This window comes from Microtus pennsylvanicus, chromosome X (assembly GCF_037038515.1).
Source record: "Microtus pennsylvanicus isolate mMicPen1 chromosome X, mMicPen1.hap1, whole genome shotgun sequence".
NCBI classification, from domain to species: Eukaryota; Metazoa; Chordata; class Mammalia; order Rodentia; family Cricetidae; genus Microtus; species Microtus pennsylvanicus.
The window spans coordinates 19661732-19681630 of record NC_134601.1 but is presented as its reverse complement, the minus strand read 5'-3'; the positions used below and the strand labels follow the sequence as shown (position 1 = coordinate 19681630).

The following is a 19899-nucleotide window of genomic DNA, read 5'->3' as shown; positions in this document are numbered from 1 at the left end:
TCCGGAAGTAAAACACAGACTCGAAACCGTGGAGGTTAACTGTAGGTGCGAAGCTAAAATAGTGCTGCATCTTGCTCCAAAGAGAAGCCTCAGAGCTCCAGCCTGCGTTGGCCATCCGAACAGCGAAATGCTCCTCACTGATAAACATCACCTCCACGCAAACTCTTTTTTTGAGACATGGTCTCTCTCCTAGCTGTCCAGGCTGGCCTCTGAACTCACAGCGATCTACCTGCCTCTGCTTGGGATTAAAGGCGTGCACCACCACACCCACACTCGCCCCCACTCCCACTCCATTTTCAAGGCGTCGCATCCACACTGAAACATCTTAGTTTAAGTCTGGTCACTGGGCTCTCTATCACCGAGTCCCTACGGTAAAAAAAGCTTAGAAGAAGCTGCGAAACGAAGCCAAACCGATCACAAGGGGAGGCGTGGCTATGCTGCTAGCGGAAATGGGGTCATACTGGAGGGCGCAGGGACACGAGGGTCCACCGAAAAAACAGACCATACAGTGTGCCTGGGGTGGCGATGGGGACCCAGAAAAACTGTGCGGAGCTGCACCTATGCCAGCAAGGCATCGCTATCGCGGAGCAGGAGAAGCAAGGACTGCCAACAGGATAAGGCTTGCAAGGGCTGCGTGCGCATTTTACTTCTACTCCTCTCCCCTCCCTCACCGATGAAGTAGTCGGAAGCTCCTCCCCTTCTGCCTCTCCTGAGGCGGGTCAGCTCAGCCAAAGCACCCGCCCTCCTGCGTTAAATGGGCCAGTGAAGGGCAGCCCCCCGGAAACGAGCTGTGCACTCCAGAACTGTGAACCTGTTTGGCAGCATCAACTAAACGCAGGTAAAGGGGTGGTCTGATGGCACACCGGTGGAGGGATGTGCGCCGCGTGTCACTTTGATTCGCTCTATTTGTCATGCTTGGATATGGAAGAAAATCTGCGAGGTCTTAACCTATCCCTTTGTACCCCACACTTCCCCGCATTGGGCCCATAAGAACTAGACTTTTAGAAGAGAAAGGACTTTCCGGGATCACCTAGCTTGGCTAGAAGAGAGCTGGAGCTGAACTCCATCATCTGCACAAACAAGCTCAGTTCATTGTGGTGTTTCCGACAGAGTGCGATGGCCCCAGACACAGTGCGATGCCCTGGCCGGACTTAATCTCGCTTCCCAGAGTGGATGCACTAACTGAATTACATTAATGCTTATAGTGATTTCGTAATGTACAGCCCCCCGAGAAGACAACATACGGGGGTATGGCTGAAGCCCAGAGGCGGCAGTTTCTGACTCTGCATGTGCGAGCACACAGAGCATTCCCAGTCAGTAGCTTCAGTCAGTAATCAGTCATTAGCCTGGTGAGAACCCATAGGACCCTTGGATAAGGTTAAGTTGTCAATGCTCTTCTGTTCTCCTGCATTATCAATGAGCCTTTCTTCCACCAGAAACATCATGGCAGAGCAGGTGGCCCTGAGCCGGACCCAGGTGTGTGGGATCCTGAGGGAAGAGTTGTACCAGGGTGATGCTTTCCACCAAGCTGATACACACATATTTATCATCATGGGTGCATCGGTGAGTCTCCCCTTAGGCCCGAAGTCTGAAAAAAAAATTCAAATGTGTACCTCAACTTTCCCAGCTGACTGCTAAGGGGCCACACAGGTTCTACTAGTTTGAACTTTATGGCATATGTTCCCACCTGTGTGTCTTGATCATCACAGCAGTACCTGCTATACATCATGTACTTGTGTTGAATTTCTCACTTGCAAGGCGTTTCAGAAATCTATGCTCAGCAATTGAATGTGGACCAGACATCCATGTTATAAAGCATCCATCTAGCTGAACTTCTTCCTCCTGGATGGAAAAAAAACTGAGGTGCAATTAGAGAATGCTCTTCAGTATATTTTTTTTTTCCAAATCTGTAATTTGACAAATGTTACAATCAATTTCAGTGAAAGGATCTGAGGTCCTGCCTCTGCCTCTTTTCTCGCTACTGAATGAAGCTCCCTAGAGACAAACACCTCCTCTTTGCCACATCTTCCAAAACCTACTTCAGATTTCTGTTAATTCCACCTGGTTTCCAGTCGTCCAACTGGAACAACTACCATTGTGCTCTGTTAGGATAACCTGAAGAACAGAAGCCCAGTCAGAGGGGTGGAATTGATGGTACCCAGTGAGACTGGGACAGGTGGGGGCACCCTCTTATGTGCTATGTGGCGGGAGGGCATGTTCAGTGACCAGAGTTTGATGGCAAAGGTAAACTCAGTTGCTTGCTTTTTAACCCTGGAATCAGCTCACCCTCGTATGACCATCTTCACTATTAACTTATTGTGTAATCTTGAGCAAGAACTTCATCAGAACTGGTGTGTTCTTGAGAAGGTAGCCACTGGCTCAGCACCTTCCATGCTCTGGGCCCCTGAATGCTGGAGGAACTTATGGTTCTTTGTTCATACATAGCATTACCACCCACTAAGGGCTAGGGCTGTAGCTCAGTGGTAAAGTACTGACCTCTTATGCATGAGGCCCTAAGTTCAATTCCAGTACTACCAAAAAAAGGAAATCAGAACATGCCACCCCCTTTGCCAAACCTGTTCTTTGACAACCTGGTATTTCTGAGCAAAACTGGGAGTGGGAAAACTTAGAAAAGGAATGCAGAAGCAGAGGAAAAGGGCTCTGCTCCTGAAAGGGCAAGGGAGAGACACCCCAAGACACTGTCTCCTGACTCCCTGTAACTCTTAAGACCCAAGAGAGGTACCCGGTCAGAATACACAGTACAGCAGTCCTACCCTCAGTCCTGGCTGCAACCTAGTCCCCTTAAAAGAGCAATGTGTGCATGTATCAACCACAAACCTTAGTATATATGACTCTGTTAGGCCCTTCGATCTAAAGGGCCATCTGGAAGAGAAAGTAACTGAGGATGACTTCCCCTGCCCCACCCATGCTTTCATAAGCTTGCAGCAACAATAACCCAAACAGCAAAGATGGTTTCCAACTGCAGGACCTGAACTCTTAGACACCTCATTGATAGCTTGTTGTGTGACATGGAACAAATGTCTACATTTCTCTGAGCCTTAGTAGTTTTCATCTAACAAACAAGGGCCAGCTTTATCCAAGGCTGATTGTGTGAGTTTTAGCCTGAAGTTGAGCAACTTCATTTCACTGCAATCAGTATGGTTCCCCTTTTACTCTCCTCTGCTCTGGGAGTGAGAACTAAGGCTTCCAGAGTAGAAATGGGAAGTGCTAGCTCCAGCAGAAAGAAGGGAGTGGGGAAGAAAGAGAGGTTTGCTGAAGAGCATCATTGTTTCTCTCTGTTCCTCTCAGAGGGCCTGAGACCCACAGACCCTGTGCTGTGACAGCCCCCAGAGTATTTCCTGCCTGGTTCTGAATGCACGAGGCAGGCAAGGTGCTAGCTGATCTAGGAGACCTGCAAGTTCTCCATTCATTCAATGTAGCAATCAAGTGTCTCCTGCAATCCACAACAGCCTCAGTCCCTATCCTCCTTGTGGGGACACTGTATTTTAGGAACAAACAAACCAACAGGGTTTTAGGGAGATGTATGGGGCAGAAGTCACAAATGGGCTCTTATGTACTAAGGCTTCTGCAATACACAGGTCCCAACTTGAGGATAAGAGGGCAATTGTCCTCTAGGTTGGGAATAAGCTCAGTGTGATTTTGAGACTAAAAGGAATCCAGTGACTGGCAGGCCCAACCCTAGGACACACCAGGGCAAGTTGAGCCCAAGTAGCCGTCCTCTGCCCCTTCTTTCTCCCCTTCCTTACCCAATCTTTACCCAAGTACCTAGCTTCCTACCTAGGGGCATTCTTATGCTGCCTCATTGTAGCTACTCCTCTTTTCAAGACCCCACCCAAACAAGGAAGGAAATAGAAATCCTTCCCATCCCACTCCAGTAAACCCTGTCCTTATGGATCAGTAGGGGGAAGAAACTGTGGACCTAAAAGGGCATCTCCCCCAGCCAATAGGACCTTGGTGAGACTGGAAAGGAGTTCTTTCCCCTTATACAGAGAAAAGGAGTAGGCCTCGGGAGTCCACAGGGACAGATGGGCTTACTACAGGGTTCATCTTTATACATCAGTTTCCCCACCTAGACCGTGTGACAGCCATAGACTGTGGGTAGTCAGGGTCCATCCTGCTGACAGGCCTGTGTGAGGTGTGACCTGGCATTCCAAGTCCATCCCTCTTCTTGAGTCATTTCAGATCTGACTTCTCCCTTGGGCTGGTAATATTCTTGCTGTGTCATGATGACCTTGGCATTCTCTCAAAAGCCTGGTGACTCATGGGGCCCCAGAGTATAGGAAGAAGGCCTTTTGTTAGATTTTTTTTTCCAGCCAAAACCTACCTCACATTTCCCCGTTTCATTCCAACGGCTTGGGGATTCAGCCCAGAACTCCACCTTGGGAAGCTGGGGGCGGGGGGTCCCTCATTCCCAACAACCCTTGCGTGTGATTTGGGTTTATAAAACAAGAGGTCAAACCTCAGCTGATCACAGGTCAGTTGGTACTCAGGTCTCTTTGCCCTTATCTGGCTGGAGATCTTAATCATGCTCTAATTATCCTAAGTCACCACACGTCCTAGGTGTCTCCTTCCCCTGCCATGACCCTTGGGCAATGTGAGGGGGTGGCAAAGATGAGAGACTTCCAGCTACCTCTCTAATTGCCCCCACTCCCACACATGGTAAGTTTAGATTTTAGTTCTTCTCATATCCCTTATTTAAGATGAGTTCAGTAAGAATCATGAAGCCAGCAGGACAGGCAAGGTCACCCCCATCCCTGAGAAGAATGGCTGCTCCCCCCACCCCCCGCTGGCCCCACTGTCCTTAGTCCTACCTCACCTCCCTTGAGTGACTTGAAGCCAGGCAGGTTGCCGGTTGCAGAATCCGAGATAAAACAAGGAGAGCAGGTTCTATGTCTGGTTAATCCCAAAAGGAACAAGAACAAACAGCTCTGGGTGTGGGGCAACTGTGACTCAGCAAACCTGTCCCTTACCACCAATACATTGGCTGGAGTCTGTCCTGATTCCTCCCAGTCTGTTGGGATTTGATCATGAGCAAACACTGCCTGCTAGGAGAGGTTTGCAGGCCAGGGTTCTCATTGTTTCTTTCAGTGTCTAGTTTCCAACAAGTCAGCTCTTTCTGGAGTGTGTGAGGCCAAGACAAAGTCCTCTGAACATGAGCAGTAACCTACATCCCACTGATGGGAGATGCCAGAGGCAGGCATTGAGGGTACCCTAAGGAACCAAGAACCATCCTCAGGGGAGATCCTGGCCCAGAATGAGGCTTGTCTAAGCTGACCTTTGTGGGACCTGTAAGAGCAGCCATCTGGCACAACAGGGTAAAAGCTTTGTCCAGCAAAGTAACTTAGGGGACAGTAAGTAGGACAATCAGGTGGCCAGGCTAGGTATCACATGAGGGAATAACAGATGAGGAGGCTCTAGAGCAGTAGGAGCCCAGCTGGCAACAAGTCTTAGACATTTTCCTAAAGAAAGTCATCGTAGAGCATAGGGCTAGAAGGTGGCCATTGGGCTCAGACTCCCAGAAGTTTATAGGAAAGATAGCAGGTATCATATGAACCCACTCCACAGTGCTCAGGACTTTAATCCTGAGCAGTTGGGAGATGTGGGCACTGAGTGGAGGGAATTGCTCCCTCAGGCCAACACAGGTTGCCAAAGTTTGGTAACCGCCCCCTGTGGAAGTTTTGGGAACCCAGTAGAACCTGGAAATGACCTGCACACATTTGCTTCCATAGATCTGTCTCTCAGCAAACCTCTAAATACAAACATTTAAGCCACTCGAAATCCCTGAGTGCCCATAACCATTCTTATCCAGAATTGCAATTTCCTATAGAAATTAATTCATCAATGCAGCCCACATAGCTCAATCTCTTGTTTGTTAATACGTTACTGGGGAAATACCTCAAGGCTTCTTTCATGCTAAGCAAGTCTACCACTCAGCCTCAGCCTCCCCCACAAGCCTCTGCCCCCATTTTTTAAAACAAGCTCACTGAGTTTCCCTGGCTGGACTTGAACTTGTTATTCTCCTGTCTCAGTTATTCTCCTCCCAAATACTGGGATTACAGGTATATACTACTATATCTGGCTCAGTCATTTTTGAAGTTTGTATCTAAAGTTGTATTACCTCTTTAATGTTTTGATTTTGTGTTATTTATTTTATGTATATGGGTATCTTACCTGCATATATGTCTGCACAACTTGCATGCCTGGTGCAGTCAGGTCAAAAGAGGGCATGAGATCCCCTGAAACTGGAGTGACAGATGGTTGTGAGCCACCATATGGGTCCTGGAAATCAAACCAGGATCCTCTGAAAGAATAGCCAGTGCTTTTAACTACCAAGCCACCTCTCCAGCCCTACCTCTTCATTTTAAAAAGCTAGTCAGCATGGGCTTATGCGATATACTAGTTCACTTGTGTTGGCAGCAACTTTCCTATTGGTTATTGTACTAAAGGGGTCACTTTCTGAAGGTCCCTGGTCCATGGAGCCCCGCATCTTTCCAGGTAACAGTGGGCCCAGGTAAGGAGTATTGTTCTGGCTGTATTCTGCGATAGCTTGTTTAAACTTAGAACAACTCCATCTGAAAACTCATACCAAACATCTGGGAAATTAGTGCCAAGATACCTTGTTAGATACAGTGGTGTTTTGACATTTTAATTGGATATCCCTGTAATAAAAGTTTCAACAAATTACTTTTGCATAAATATTCAGGTCCTTAACACTCAGAGTTGCTTTTTCTGTAGAGTGAGTTGGGATACAGATGGGACCAGTGCATCACTCCTGGTGCCACTTGCTCACCTCTCCCTGTGCAGTATGGGTTTGCACCCATCCCATGTTCCTAATTATAGGGTTTGAGATGAAAGGGCAGATGCCCTACTCTATTCTTCGAGAGCTTGGTAGCCATTTCAGCCCCTCCTTTTTATAACTTGTTTGGCAGGGTGCAAAATGAAAGCATGTTGGGCTGTTTATGATAGGAGATTGAACTGGGTGTGCATGTTGACTTAGAGAGGAACATGGGGTCTTAAATAGGCCATCTTTTAATACAATTGGATCATTTTCTCTGTAAACCCACACATGTATTCTATTGAACTTATTTCTAGGTTCTTTATAATATTAACTTCTGTAATGGTATTGTTTTAAATTGCTTATTGTGACAACTGCTTAATGTTAGTAAATAAAAGGAGTTAACTTGTATCTATTAAAATTTATAGTGGTTTTTTTGTGGGGTGCTGTTTGGTTTGTTAGTTTTGCAGTGCTAGGGATCAAACCCACTACCTCATGCTTGCTAAATACTTTACCACTGAACTCTATTTTTACCCCAAGATGATTGTAATCTTTATTAAAAAATATACATCAAAAAGAACACAGACCTTAAGGGTGCAGCTGGGCAACATTTCACAAACTTGGCACACCCTTGTAAATTTCTCCCACATTAAGAAATAGGCTGGAAAGATAACTCATTGGTTAAGTGTACTTGCTACTTTTGCTCAAACCCAAGTTTGGTTCCTAGCACCCACAACAGGCAGTTAACAACTCCCTATAACTCCCAGTCCAGGGGATCCTGTGCCCTTTTCTGCCTTCTATAAGTGCCTGTACTAATGTGCACATGCCACCACACATACACAGAATTAAAAATAAAATAATTATTTAAATTAAAAAAGAAACAGAATTATCATCTGAAGTCCTACCACTTAGGAGGCTGAAGCAGGAGATTCACTTCAGAGAAGACTAGCCTGAGCAACATAGCAAAGCTCTTGCTTAAAACAATATAAAATATATGGTGGTACTCCTGTAATTCTAGAGAGGCGGGAGCAGGATGACTAGGAGTTCAAGGCCAGCCTTGGCTACATAATGAGTTTCAGGCTAGCCTAGGATACATGAAACCCATTCTCATCAACAATCAATTTTAAGTAAATAAAGCCAGGTGTACTGGTACTTACCTGTAATCACAGCTCTTAGAAGACTGAGACAAAAGGGTTGCTTTGTGTTTAAGGCCAGTCTGGGCCACTTTGCAAGACCCAAATTAAGATTACATAGCCAGATCCTGTTTCAAAACCTTCAGTAAAAATCTGTACCCAAGAAGTCTCCCAAATTCCCCACTTTGTAGTCATTGCTTCCCAGGAGTAATATCAAACCTCCTCTCTACCTTTTGCTCAATTTTTACCCTCTTTTCTGAGTACACATTATAATGCATAAATGGTAGCTGTGCTGGTAATGGCCTAATCTAGAACATTTCTGTCTCCCCACACAATTCTTGGGTACCCTTGCTAGCTAGTTTTTTTTTTGTCTAGATTCTGTGGTCTAGCATAAAGTATTTGAGATTTGCCAACACTGTTTGGAATGGTAGCTCATTCCTGAGTAGCTGAATACAGATATACAGTTTTTCTATCTGTGTGCTGGTTGATTTGAGCATCTCTGGACTCCGTTGTTGTTGTTGTTGTTGTTGTTGTTGTTGTTGTTGTTGTTGTTGTTGTTGTTGTTTGAGATAGGGTTTCTCTGTGTAACACTGGCTGTACTGGAACTCAATCTGTAGACCGGGCTGGCCTTAAACTCACAGAAATTCACCTGCCTCTGTCTCACGAGTACTGGGATTAAAGGTGTGTGCCACCACCACCCGGGTCCAGGCTATTTTAAATTAAAGTTGCCATGACCATTCTTGCACAGATCTTTGGGTGGCTGGCTGCCTGCTTTTTTCTCTAGGGTAACATTTAGTAGAGTAATGGTGGGTCATAAGATAGGCTGCCAGAATGTTTTAGATTGAACTATTGCACATTTCTACCCACAGTCTGTGAGTTCCATACCAACAGTTTGATTTTGCAGGGGAGGGAGTTCTGTTTGACACGGGGGTCCCATGTAGCTCAGGTTTGCCTGGAACTATGTTGCCCGGGCTAGCCTTTTACTCATGAAGTTCCTCCTGGCTCTTGTAAGTATGTACCAACGTATCCAACTATTATCAACTACAACCATTCTAATGAGTATGAAGTGGTGTCTTATTCAATTTGTATTTTCTGTCACCTGATGATCTTGAACACTTTCCATGTATTATTTAATGGCCATTCATTTTCTTTCTGGTGAAATATCTGGCCAAACCCTTTACCCATTTTAGCTAGATTGTTTTATAGTGTGTCATAGGAGCTATTTAGATATTCTGAATACAGATAAGTTTATTAAATACTATCTCTAAGGCTGCATCTTATCTTTTTGGTGGTAGGAATTATACTCAGGGCCCTGCACATGCTAAACACATGCCCTACCACTGAGGCTGTAATGCTAGGCTTGCCTACCTATTTCTCTTTCTTCCTTCTTTTCTTTGTTTTATAATACTGGAGACTGGACCTAGAGTTTCACACATGCCTTTCATATTTTCATCACTCTCCTCTCATCTTTCCCTTCTCTCTGTGCAAACCTTGAATGCAAGTATCTAAGGATAACTCTGAAGTCCTTATCTTCCTCCTACCTCCACTTCTAGAGTACTGTGATTACAGGCTGCAGTACAGTGCTGGCTTATGATTATTACTTTATATCCTAAGAAATAACTACCTACTCCTATCACTTTTTTAAATCTAGCAACTCGGCCAAACCCTCATTAGCTCTAATAATTACACTGTAGGTTGATTTAAGGTATTTTTAAATAAATAGCTATCATTAATAATGACAGGTTTTTGTCTTTTTACCAAACCTTATGCCATTTTCATTTTCTTGTCTTATGATACTAGCAAGGGCTTCTAGTTAGAGACTAACTAAGGAAGCAATATCAGGCATTTAGATTCTCCTTATAGACACCCAGATAATCATATTTACAGAAAGATTTAACTGAGGAAGGGAGACCTACCATGAATGTTCATGGCGCACCCTATTGGTTGGTATCCCTGACTGAACAAAAGGAAAACAAGGGAAAGTGAGCTGAGTACCCAGATTCATCTCTTTGCTTCTTGACTATTGACACAAAGTACTTCACACCCCTATCACCATGTCTTCCCTGACATGACGGACTGGACCCTCAAACTGTGAGCCTGAATGAACTCTTCATCCCTCTAGTTACTTCCTTTCAGGTATTTTGTCACAGCAACAAGAAAAGTAACCAATGCCCCATCGTGTATGGTGTTCTTAGGGTGTTTGATAGATGTCCAAAATCAGATTAAAGCGATCCCCTTCCCTCTTTGATAAAAATATTTTTTAAATAGAATTTTTTCTAGACCCCTTTATCTGCATTTGTTGAACTTAACAGAGTTGCTATAGTTAAATCATTACACAGAAATAGGTGAAGCTTTCTCCAAAGGCCTAATTGTGCAGACCTCAAATCCCAGCTACTCAGAACTCTGGGACAGCATTCAAATCCAACATGGATTACAAAGTAACTTCCAGGCCAACCTGAGTAAGTTATTGGGACCTTGTCTCAAGAAAGATGTTAGGCAGGCATGGTGGTACATGCCTTTACTCCCTGGAGGTAGAGGCAAGTAAATTTCTGTGAAATTGAGGCCAGCCTGTTCTACATAGCAAGGTCAACCAGGGCTAAGCAGTAGAAGCCTATCTCAAAAAAAATAAAGATCTGGGACTATCCTAGTTAGAGTTACTATTGCTGTGATAAACCACTATGAACAAAAGAAAACTGGGGAGGAATGGGTTTATTTACACGTCCATGTCATAGTCCATCACTGAAGGAAGTCAGGACAGGAACTCAAACAGGATAGAAACCTGGAGGCAGGCTATGGAGGGGTGCTACTTACAGGCTTGCTCCTCATGGCTTGCTCCGCCTAATCTCTTATAGGATCCAGAACCACTAGCCCAGAGGTGGCCTACCCACAATGGGCCGGGCCCTTTAAATCAATCACAAAGAAAATGTCCCACAGGCTTACCTATAGACTGATCTTATGAAAGCATGTTCTCAAGGCTCCCTGCTCCCTCTTTTCTAATGACTCTAGCTTGTGTCAAGTTGACATAAAAAACTAGCCAAGATAGAGACTATAGCTCAGTAGTTGAGTACTTGTCTAGCATGATTGAGTCCCTGAGTTTAATCACCAGCACTACAAACACACACATGAACACACAATGACTTTTTACAATTTTTCATTTAATTTCTCTCAGGTGGGGCTTTTTGTTTGCTTTGGTTTGGGGGTTTGGGGTGGGGTTGTTTGTTTGTGTGAAACAGTTTCTCTGTATAATAGCTCTGGCTATCCTGGAACTCACTCTGTAGATCAGGCTGGCCTCAAACTCAAATATCTGCTTGGCTAGCTGGCATTGAGCTCCAAGAATCTGCTGTCCCCACCCCTCAGCTCTAGGGTCACAGATGTGCACTTCCCTGCCCAGCTTTTCACATAGGTTCTGGGGATCCAGACTTACTTGGGTCCTGGTCTACATAGTGAGTTCCAGGACAACCAGGGCTATGTAGAGAGACCTTGTCTCCAAAAAAAAAAATCAATCAATAAGTAGAAAGGCTTTTGCATCTGCCTTTGTCATCAAGTTGTAGAACTAAGGTTGTCAACTTAGCTTTAGGAATACTCCCCTTTTCTTTTGTCCTCAGGGGAAATTTGCTTCAGACTCAAATTCTCACTTCCTTGATTTTGATAGAAGCCACTGGCAATCCTATCCAGGTCAGGGGTTGTCTTTGTAGTCATTGCCTTTGCTCCATTATATGGTAGGTTGAATTTTTTCCAGACATTTCTCCCTCTTGCTGAGCATGGTGGCACATGTTTGTAATCCCAGTACAAAGAAGGCTAAAACAAGAGGACTGTCTGGAGTTTGAGGCTAGCCAGGACTACATACTAAATTTAAGACCAATAGGACAGGGCAAGGTGACACCTATCTTTAATCCCAGCACTGGGAGATTTCTGAATCCAAGGCCAGCCTGGTCTACAAAATTCACCCCAGGACAGCCAGGGCTACACAAAGAAACCCTGATTTGGGGGAAGAACAACCTGGGTTACATGGCAAAACCCTGTCTCAAAATATAATAATAAAGCTGGGCAGTGGTGACACACATCTTAATCCCAGCACTTAGGGGACAGAGGCAGGTGGATCTCTGTGAGTTTAAGGTCAGCCTGGTCTACACAGTGAGTTCCAGGACAGACTAGGTTGTTACACAGAGAAACCCTGTCTTGAAAAACCAGAATTAATAATAATAATAACAATAATTTTCTATCATTCTAAATTGTAAGGTTTTGGTTGGTTTTGTTGTCGTGGTTTGGTTTGGATTTTTGTTGGTTGTGTTGTTGTTTTGGTTTTTGGTTTTTGAGACAGGGATAGGGTCTTACGGTATCTACCTCAGGCTAGCTTTGAAGTCCTGATCCTCCTGCTCCAACTACACAAGTACCAGAATTACAGACCTATGCCACCAAGCCCAGTTTTTCTTTTTTGTTTGTTTGTTTTGTGTTTGTTGTTGCTTGATTTGGTGCTTAGGGAAGTTGGTTTTACTTTAGTTTGGTTTTTTAATAGTTCTTAATTTATTCTTTGAGAATTTCATACATGTATATAAAATATTTAAAGTATATCCACCCTCCATTCTCCCTCTAACTCCTTCTGGACCCCCTTCCCCCTCACCCTCCCAACTTTTCTTTTTTCATAACCCACTAAATGCAATTAGTGCTCCATCATCCACTCTTTAAGCAACCAGAAGCCACACCCATGAAGAAAAATTAAACTCCCCAGCAACCATCAGCTGCCAGTAGATCCTAACCTAGGGGTAGGAGCTTATGAACCCTCCCCGCCACACACACACTCACACACTCCATATTGGCATGTGACTGGCTTGACCTTGTACAAATATTGTAGAAGCAACCACAGCTGCTGTGACTTCTTCATGTGTGCCACAGCCATGTCATATTCAGAAGACAGCAAGTCACAGCTCTCCTCCCCATCCTCTAGCACTCTTTTATTAGCTTTCTATTCTATTTCAGTTTGTTTCTTTGTTTTTTAGTTCAGAGATAGAAATGAGAATCTGCACCTTCTCCAAAATCACTGAGCTTCATCCCTGGTCCAATTTTTTTATTGTATTTTTTTCATTTCTTCCTGATAAATGTTTTATTGTCTTAAAATTCTGATTTGGAGGAGAACTTTTGGAACAATTTCTCCCTATATGTTGGAAAGTTGTATGCCATCAAATCTGGCCTTTATATTGAGAAGACCTCACTGCATCATCAAACCCGGCTTGCTGTCATTTTTCTAACTTCATTAATTGAATGCCCATCCAATTACTTTGTAGCCTCTTTTATGCTAATGTGACATCTGTCATATCTCACAGGTTTTATTTTTGTTGAATGTGCTGTGCTGCCTTTATCATCCTTAAGTTCTAATGAACTCAATGTCTGGGTTTTCATTTTGAACGCGGCAGACTCATCTATCTATTCACCTGTATTGCTACAAGGCTGGGGCAGCCTTGACTCTCCGAGTTCCTCTGATGATATATGGGGGCATAGTAGATCTATTTGTAGCTGAGTGGTAACCCTAAATGGGGACCCAGATCACCAGTGGTAGGGAATGACCAAGGTCATGTCAGCTCTTTCTGACCACGTTTCCTCTGCTGCAGGGTGACCTGGCCAAGAAGAAGATCTATCCCACCATCTGGTAGGTATATATCTACACTACGCCCCAAAAAAAACCTCTACTAGGGACAGGCCTTGGCCTTCCCTACCCAGCCTGAAAACAGTCTTATTGTACATACCCTCAGGTGGCTGTTCCGGGATGGCCTTCTACCCGAAAACACCTTCATTGTGGGCTATGCCCGCTCCCGTCTCACAGTGGATGACATCCGCAAGCAGAGTGAGCCCTTCTTTAAAGTGAGTGACATTGGAGTATACCAGAGCCTAAGCCACAGCAAGACTAGCTCAAGGCAGCCCATGAGGAGACATGTCCCATTCCCATCATAAGCAAAACTTCCTTTCCCACTTCTCACTTGACTGACTGAGCAACAGGGCCACCCAGAACACTCAAGATCTGTTTCCCAGCTCCACTATGACCCAGCCTCTCTGGTTCTATCCTGCTGTCCTCTGGTGCCACATTGGGTCAGGCCAGCAGCTGGTAAATGAGCCATGTTGGCATTTTCTCAGCACCTATGGTTTGCTGTTGATAATTTTGAAGAGACATCCTTCCAACATTCTTTTCTCTCAGGTCATAGTTTCCTGAAATCAGATTTCAGTTCTAGGCATGAGGAAGGACCCTGAGGATATGTAAACTATACCAGTGATTTGCACCACCAGCACACAGTAGTAGTCCTGCTGTATGCCTCAACTTCTTCCCCATGGGTGTACAAAGTTAGCAAGATGGATGAAGGAAACTCTTGTACTTGTGGAGTCAGGACAGTTGACTCAAAGGAAACCCAACTTAGCTGTGGAGTAAGACATTGTAGAAAAATGAGATGCTTCACTCCTTTAGGGAAGAACAAGTGTAGACTCTGAGAGAAGCAGAGCTGACATTTGTCTGTCTATCTCTCCCAGGCCACCCCAGAGGAAAAAACCAAGCTGGAGGAGTTCTTTTCCCGTAACTCCTATGTGGCTGGCCAGTATGATGATCCAGCCTCCTACAAGCACCTCAATAGCCATATGAATGCCCTGCCCCAGGGGATGCAGGCCAACCGCCTATTCTACCTGGCCTTGCCCCCCACAGTCTATGAAGCTGTCACCAAGAACATTCAAGAGACCTGCATGAGTCAGACGTAAGGCCTATCTTTCTCTCCTTGTTTCTGTCTGTTTGCTTTTGCTTCTGCTACTCAGGTCAAGCCAGTCTAAGCAAGCTGAGAAGCTGAATGCCTCCTGTTTGTTGTCTAGATGGATTAGCATTCCAAAAAAAGGAACAAGCTATAAGTACTGGATTTTTCTAACAGCCTTTTATTACCACATATACTTAACCGGGCAGCTTCTAGCAACAGTTCCCACTATGACCACTAGATGACAGTGTTGCTCCACAGAACAGCTACTATGCGGTATTTCTCCCCACCACGTGCGTGCGTGCGTGCGTGCGTGCGTGCGTGCGTGCGTGCGTGTGTGTGTGTGTGTGTGTGTGTGTGTGTGTGTGTGTTTCAGAATCCCCAGCAGACTACTGCAGACTAAATACCATCTTTCTCTTGCTCCTGATTTTGAATTTAGAAAACTTTAGTACTCTGTTATGAGCTGCAAAAAAAAGAACCTGTTCTTTTAAAATCAATGAAAATCTGGGCAAGGTGACTCACACATTATAATCTCAGCACTGTGGAGACTTAGGCAAGAGGAGTACTTGTAGTTCAAGACTAATCTGAAATTCAGAGTGAAACTGTCTCAAAGAACAACACAAAAATTTAAGGAAGGTATACTACTGGTACACACTTGTAATCCCAGTATTCAGGATACAGGAGGATCACTATGTAGTCAAGGCTAGCATGAACTACATAGTGAACTTAAAGTTAGCCTAGTCTTTATAGTAAGAGCCTGTCTCAAAAAGAAAAAAAAAGTTACTTTAAAAACCAAATAAAACCAATAGAAGTCAGTTGCACTGAGCCATGACTATAGTCCCAGGCACTCAAGGGATGATGCAGGACTACCCAAGAGTTTCAAGCCAACCTGAGTAACATTGCATGACTTCATCTCAAGAATATAAAACCAGTGTCTAGAAAGAGACTCAGTGGTTAAGAGCACTGATTGCTCTTTCAGAGATCTTGAGTTCAATTCCCAGCAGCCACGTGGTGGCTCACATCTGTTATATAAGATCTGATGCCCTCTTCTGGCGTGCAGATGTACATGAAGACAGAGTACTTGTATACAGTAAATAAATAAGTAAATAAATAAATAAGACCAATGAGGGCAGCCAGACATAATGGCACATGCCTGTGATCCCAGCTCTTAGGAAATGGAGGCAGGAGAATCAGGAGTCTAAGGTCATCCTTGACTTCATAGCAAGTTCTAGGCTAGCCTTAGATACATGAGATCCTATCCCAAACTAATTAAAGTAAAACTAGTAAGGAAGCTGTGTCCTTGATGCCCTATCTACCTACTTTTCTGTTGGCTGCTGGGCTACTTCTGACCCCCTGAGGATCTAACATAGGGAAAGAGTGGAAACAAAGCCACCCCAAAATGTGCCAGTCATGCTACACTAGCACCAAGGTGGGCAAAACCCAGAAACTGATCCAGTCCTCAGCATGTTGGCAGGAGGGCTTCTAAGACACTGTCAGTGCAGGGTAAGAATCAGTAGCAGTCAGCAGAGCTTCCCTGGGTCACCTGAGAATACAGTGTGGATGAAAGCCCTGCTCCCTGGGGTAAGGGTCAGAGTGACATGGCCCTGGGCTTATTCCTGGAGAAAGGTTTGGGAAATAACATGACTGGGGGCTCCCGGCAGAGGCTGGAACCGCATCATAGTGGAGAAGCCCTTCGGGAGAGACCTGCAGAGCTCCAACCAGCTGTCGAACCACATCTCCTCTCTGTTCCGTGAGGACCAGATCTACCGCATTGACCACTACCTGGGCAAGGAGATGGTCCAGAACCTCATGGTGCTGAGGTGCAAAGGGGACAGGGTGGAAAAGGACCAGGGCAAGGGTGGCAATGTGAGGAACCCCTCCTGCCCCGCTGCCCCAAAAACAGATTCTTCAAAGATGCCGGCCAGGGTACTAGACTCTAGCTTGGCTCAGATGCAACTACTATACTGTAGAATCCCAAGGGTAGATGGGCTCTTCCATAATGTCTCCCATGCTAGCCTCTCTTCCTGTACCTCCTACAGATTTGCCAACAGGATCTTCGGTCCTATCTGGAACCGAGACAACATTGCCTGTGTGATACTCACATTTAAAGAGCCCTTTGGTACTGAGGGTCGTGGAGGCTACTTTGATGAATTTGGGATCATCAGGTAAGAACCCACATCCCACCCTAACTCAGTTAAACCTCATACCCTAAGGGCTAGTATTCAACCCATTCAGCTAAACTTCAAGGTCAGTGTCTACTTCCTTGCCTTAGACCTGTAAGACACTACAGATAAAGAAGTAAGGTTTTCCATCTTGTCACTAGAAAGCCTTGTTTAGTAACCCTAGTGCCCCTAGAACTTGGTCATCCGTTTGTTCCCATGCTGGAAGTGGCACTTGACCAGAGTATCTGCTTCTTCTGATACTAGGGATGTTATGCAGAACCACCTCCTACAGATGTTGTGTCTGGTGGCCATGGAAAAGCCTGCCTCCACAGATTCAGATGATGTCCGTGATGAGAAGGTAGGTAGAGAGGCATGTCCACCAGGTCCCCAGCAGTTATATCCCATGGCAGGCCACTCTATGACAAGGCACTGGGCTCATGTCCATTTCTCTACAACTGAGGGGCCCATTCTGCATTGGTTTGTCTCCCAGGTCAAAGTGTTGAAATGTATCTCAGAGGTGGAGACCAACAATGTTGTCCTTGGCCAGTATGTGGGGAACCCCAATGGAGAAGGAGAAGCGACCAATGGATACTTAGATGATCCCACAGTGCCCCGTGGGTCCACCACTGCCACCTTTGCAGCAGCTGTCCTCTATGTGGAGAACGAGCGGTGGGATGGTAGGTGACACCTCTAGGACCCAGAAAAGTGGGGCTTCATGTACCCTCAAAGATACACTTACTAGCATGGTCAGATACATGGTGCTAAGTGGTAAGGGATGCTGGAGAGGAGGGCTGGCACAAGTGGAACACCACCCTAGCCATACTTATCCCTCCTATACACATTCACACGTGTGCACAGGCACAGTGATCTGCCCCTCTTCCTCTCCCCTCTCTCCCCCTCTCTTCCTCTCCCCCTCCCCTCTCTCTCACACACACATACACACACACAGCACAAGACTGTAGGAAAGCCAGTCCCTGAGGCCAGCCCTGCCCTGTAGGGGTACCGTTCATCCTGCGCTGTGGCAAAGCTCTGAATGAGCGTAAGGCTGAGGTGAGACTGCAGTTCCGCGATGTGGCAGGCGACATCTTCCACCAGCAGTGCAAGCGTAACGAGCTGGTGATCCGTGTGCAGCCCAATGAGGCTGTATACACCAAGATGATGACCAAGAAGCCTGGCATGTTCTTCAACCCTGAGGAATCAGAGCTGGACTTGACCTATGGCAACAGATACAAGGTTCCCACAGGGAGGACCATCTGGGCAAGGCCCTAAGGGAGGCCATGGGTGGCCAAATACAGTGGCATCAGCAACATTCCCCCTTCCCCAACCCTGCAGAATGTGAAGCTCCCTGATGCCTATGAACGCCTCATCCTGGATGTCTTCTGTGGGAGTCAGATGCACTTTGTCCGCAGGTGAGGAAACCCCTCCCCAAAGTCTAATACACTCAGGCAAGAGAGCTGGCCTTCTCCCTCCCTCCCTATGTGTCTCCGCTCCATCATACACTGTGTCCCTTCAGTGATGAACTCAGGGAAGCCTGGCGCATCTTCACACCACTGCTGCACAAGATTGACCGAGAGAAGCCCCAGCCCATTCCCTATGTTTACGGCAGGTAAGGGAAGGATGGGAGCTAAGGGAGCCAAGCCAAATGAAGCACGACAGTGGGAATTAGCAAGGAAAAGGGTCACTCATGTTTCCCTTTGCCTCCCAGCCGTGGCCCCACAGAGGCAGATGAGCTGATGAAGAGAGTGGGCTTCCAGTATGAGGGCACCTACAAGTGGGTGAACCCTCACAAGCTCTGAGCCTTGGGAACGTACACCGTCGGCACTCTGGCCCTTTTGACCACCCCTCTGTGTCTGTCCTTCCTATCACCTAGCCCTATATTGGAAGGACTTTGGGACCATAGACCTTAGCCAAACATTCCAATCCCTGGGCTCAGGCCACCACTCTCTAGCCTATGCTGCTGCCACCCCTGCCACCGCCATCACTGCTGCTGCCGCCAGCGCCACCACCACCGAGCCCAGCTACATTCCTCAACTACCAAGTGTTCAAAACTCACTGTAACGCTTTCAGAGCCACCATTGGCCCTATCTGAGCCACCCGTCTCTCCACAAGACCTGAATCACCTCCTCCTCTTACTCCAGCCCCTGCAAAAGGAAGAATAGTCTATCAGTCTGTCCCTAGACTCTTCAAGATAGGAGTTAGAAACAATGGGGGAAGAGCCTTGAGCCTCAGAGGGATAATGACCATACCACACTCCCTAGTGTCTATGGGCAAACTCCTCAAAACTCGAAGGAAGTGGTCAAGAATACCTGTGTGAGAGGATCTGCCCATGGTCACTTAACATTCCTCCTTACCAGCTGGAAGAGACCTCATACTGCATAGCAATATTTCGGGGCCCTAGATATCCCCTAACCAACTCCATACCCCATGGTCGTCCTCATCCCACCCACGGGCAGCCTTCTCACCAAAGGAAGGCAGAAGTAGCAGCTAGGATTTCCCTACCCCAACCTTGCCATTAAATCTTCAAACAGTTTTACCTGTCCCCTTTGTCATTTCTGCTCCACCATCCAGGACCATTAGTGTTCTATAAAGGAACAGAATCGATTAAAATATATGTATTTGAGTTGCTCACAAGTTGCAGTTCAAGTAGTCCAACAATGCTGTTTTCTGATAGAAAAGCCAAGGATCCCATAGCTGTTCAGACTGTGAGACTGGATATCTCAACAACCCCAATCTCATGCTGGAGTCCCAGTTTTCAGTCTAGGTTGGAATCCTAAAGAAGTGGGTTCTAACACCAGCAAAGAAATAAATGGCTTGTAAATAAGAAATATTAACTTGCCAGCAAGAGTGAGAGCAGGCAGGCAAAAAGCAAGTTTCCTTTGTCCATGTCCTTCTATGTGGGGTGCCATCAGGAGATATGACCAGATTTAGGGTGGGTTTTCTGACCACAAATGATCTGGATTTTGAGTGGGTCTTCCACCTCAAATAATTTAACCAAGAAAAATCTCTCAGTAATAAACCCAGCTCCTTGGATTTAGTTAATAACAGATGTAGTCGAGTTGATGACCAAGATTAGGCCATCACACCAT

General features: G+C 45.8%; 1 protein-coding gene across 2 annotated transcripts; it reads left to right on the top strand.

Moving 5' to 3' along the window:
* Nucleotides 1–474: 474 nt before the first annotated feature.
* G6pd (glucose-6-phosphate dehydrogenase) lies at nucleotides 475–19343 on the top strand. 2 transcript variants are annotated; one of them, XM_075957278.1, is made up of 13 exons: nucleotides 475–838; nucleotides 1437–1563; nucleotides 13536–13573; nucleotides 13677–13785; nucleotides 14443–14660; nucleotides 16313–16471; nucleotides 16691–16816; nucleotides 17078–17171; nucleotides 17304–17490; nucleotides 17811–18046; nucleotides 18146–18222; nucleotides 18327–18419; nucleotides 18519–19343. In XM_075957278.1, the coding sequence occupies exons 2-13, from the start codon at nucleotides 1444–1446 to the stop codon at nucleotides 18607–18609; spliced, it is 1548 nt and encodes a 515-aa protein (XP_075813393.1). In that variant the 5' UTR covers nucleotides 475–838; nucleotides 1437–1443; the 3' UTR covers nucleotides 18610–19343. The 2 variants fall into 2 exon arrangements, with proteins under 2 accessions (XP_075813393.1, XP_075813394.1); XM_075957279.1 differs by lacking the exon at nucleotides 16313–16471 and having other exon boundaries at nucleotides 707–838.
* Nucleotides 19344–19899: the final 556 nt, after the last annotated feature.

Excerpts from the sequence above, each read along its gene's own strand:
- G6pd (XM_075957278.1), top strand. The coding sequence starts at position 1,444 with ATGGCAGAGCAGGTGGCCCTGAGCCGGACCCAGGTGTGTGGGATCCTG. Across the intron at positions 17,172-17,303 it reads ATGATGTCCGTGATGAGAAG|GTCAAAGTGTTGAAATGTAT; the intron begins GTAGGTAGAGAG and ends TTTGTCTCCCAG. Across the intron at positions 17,491-17,810 it reads GGAGAACGAGCGGTGGGATG|GGGTACCGTTCATCCTGCGC; the intron begins GTAGGTGACACC and ends CCTGCCCTGTAG.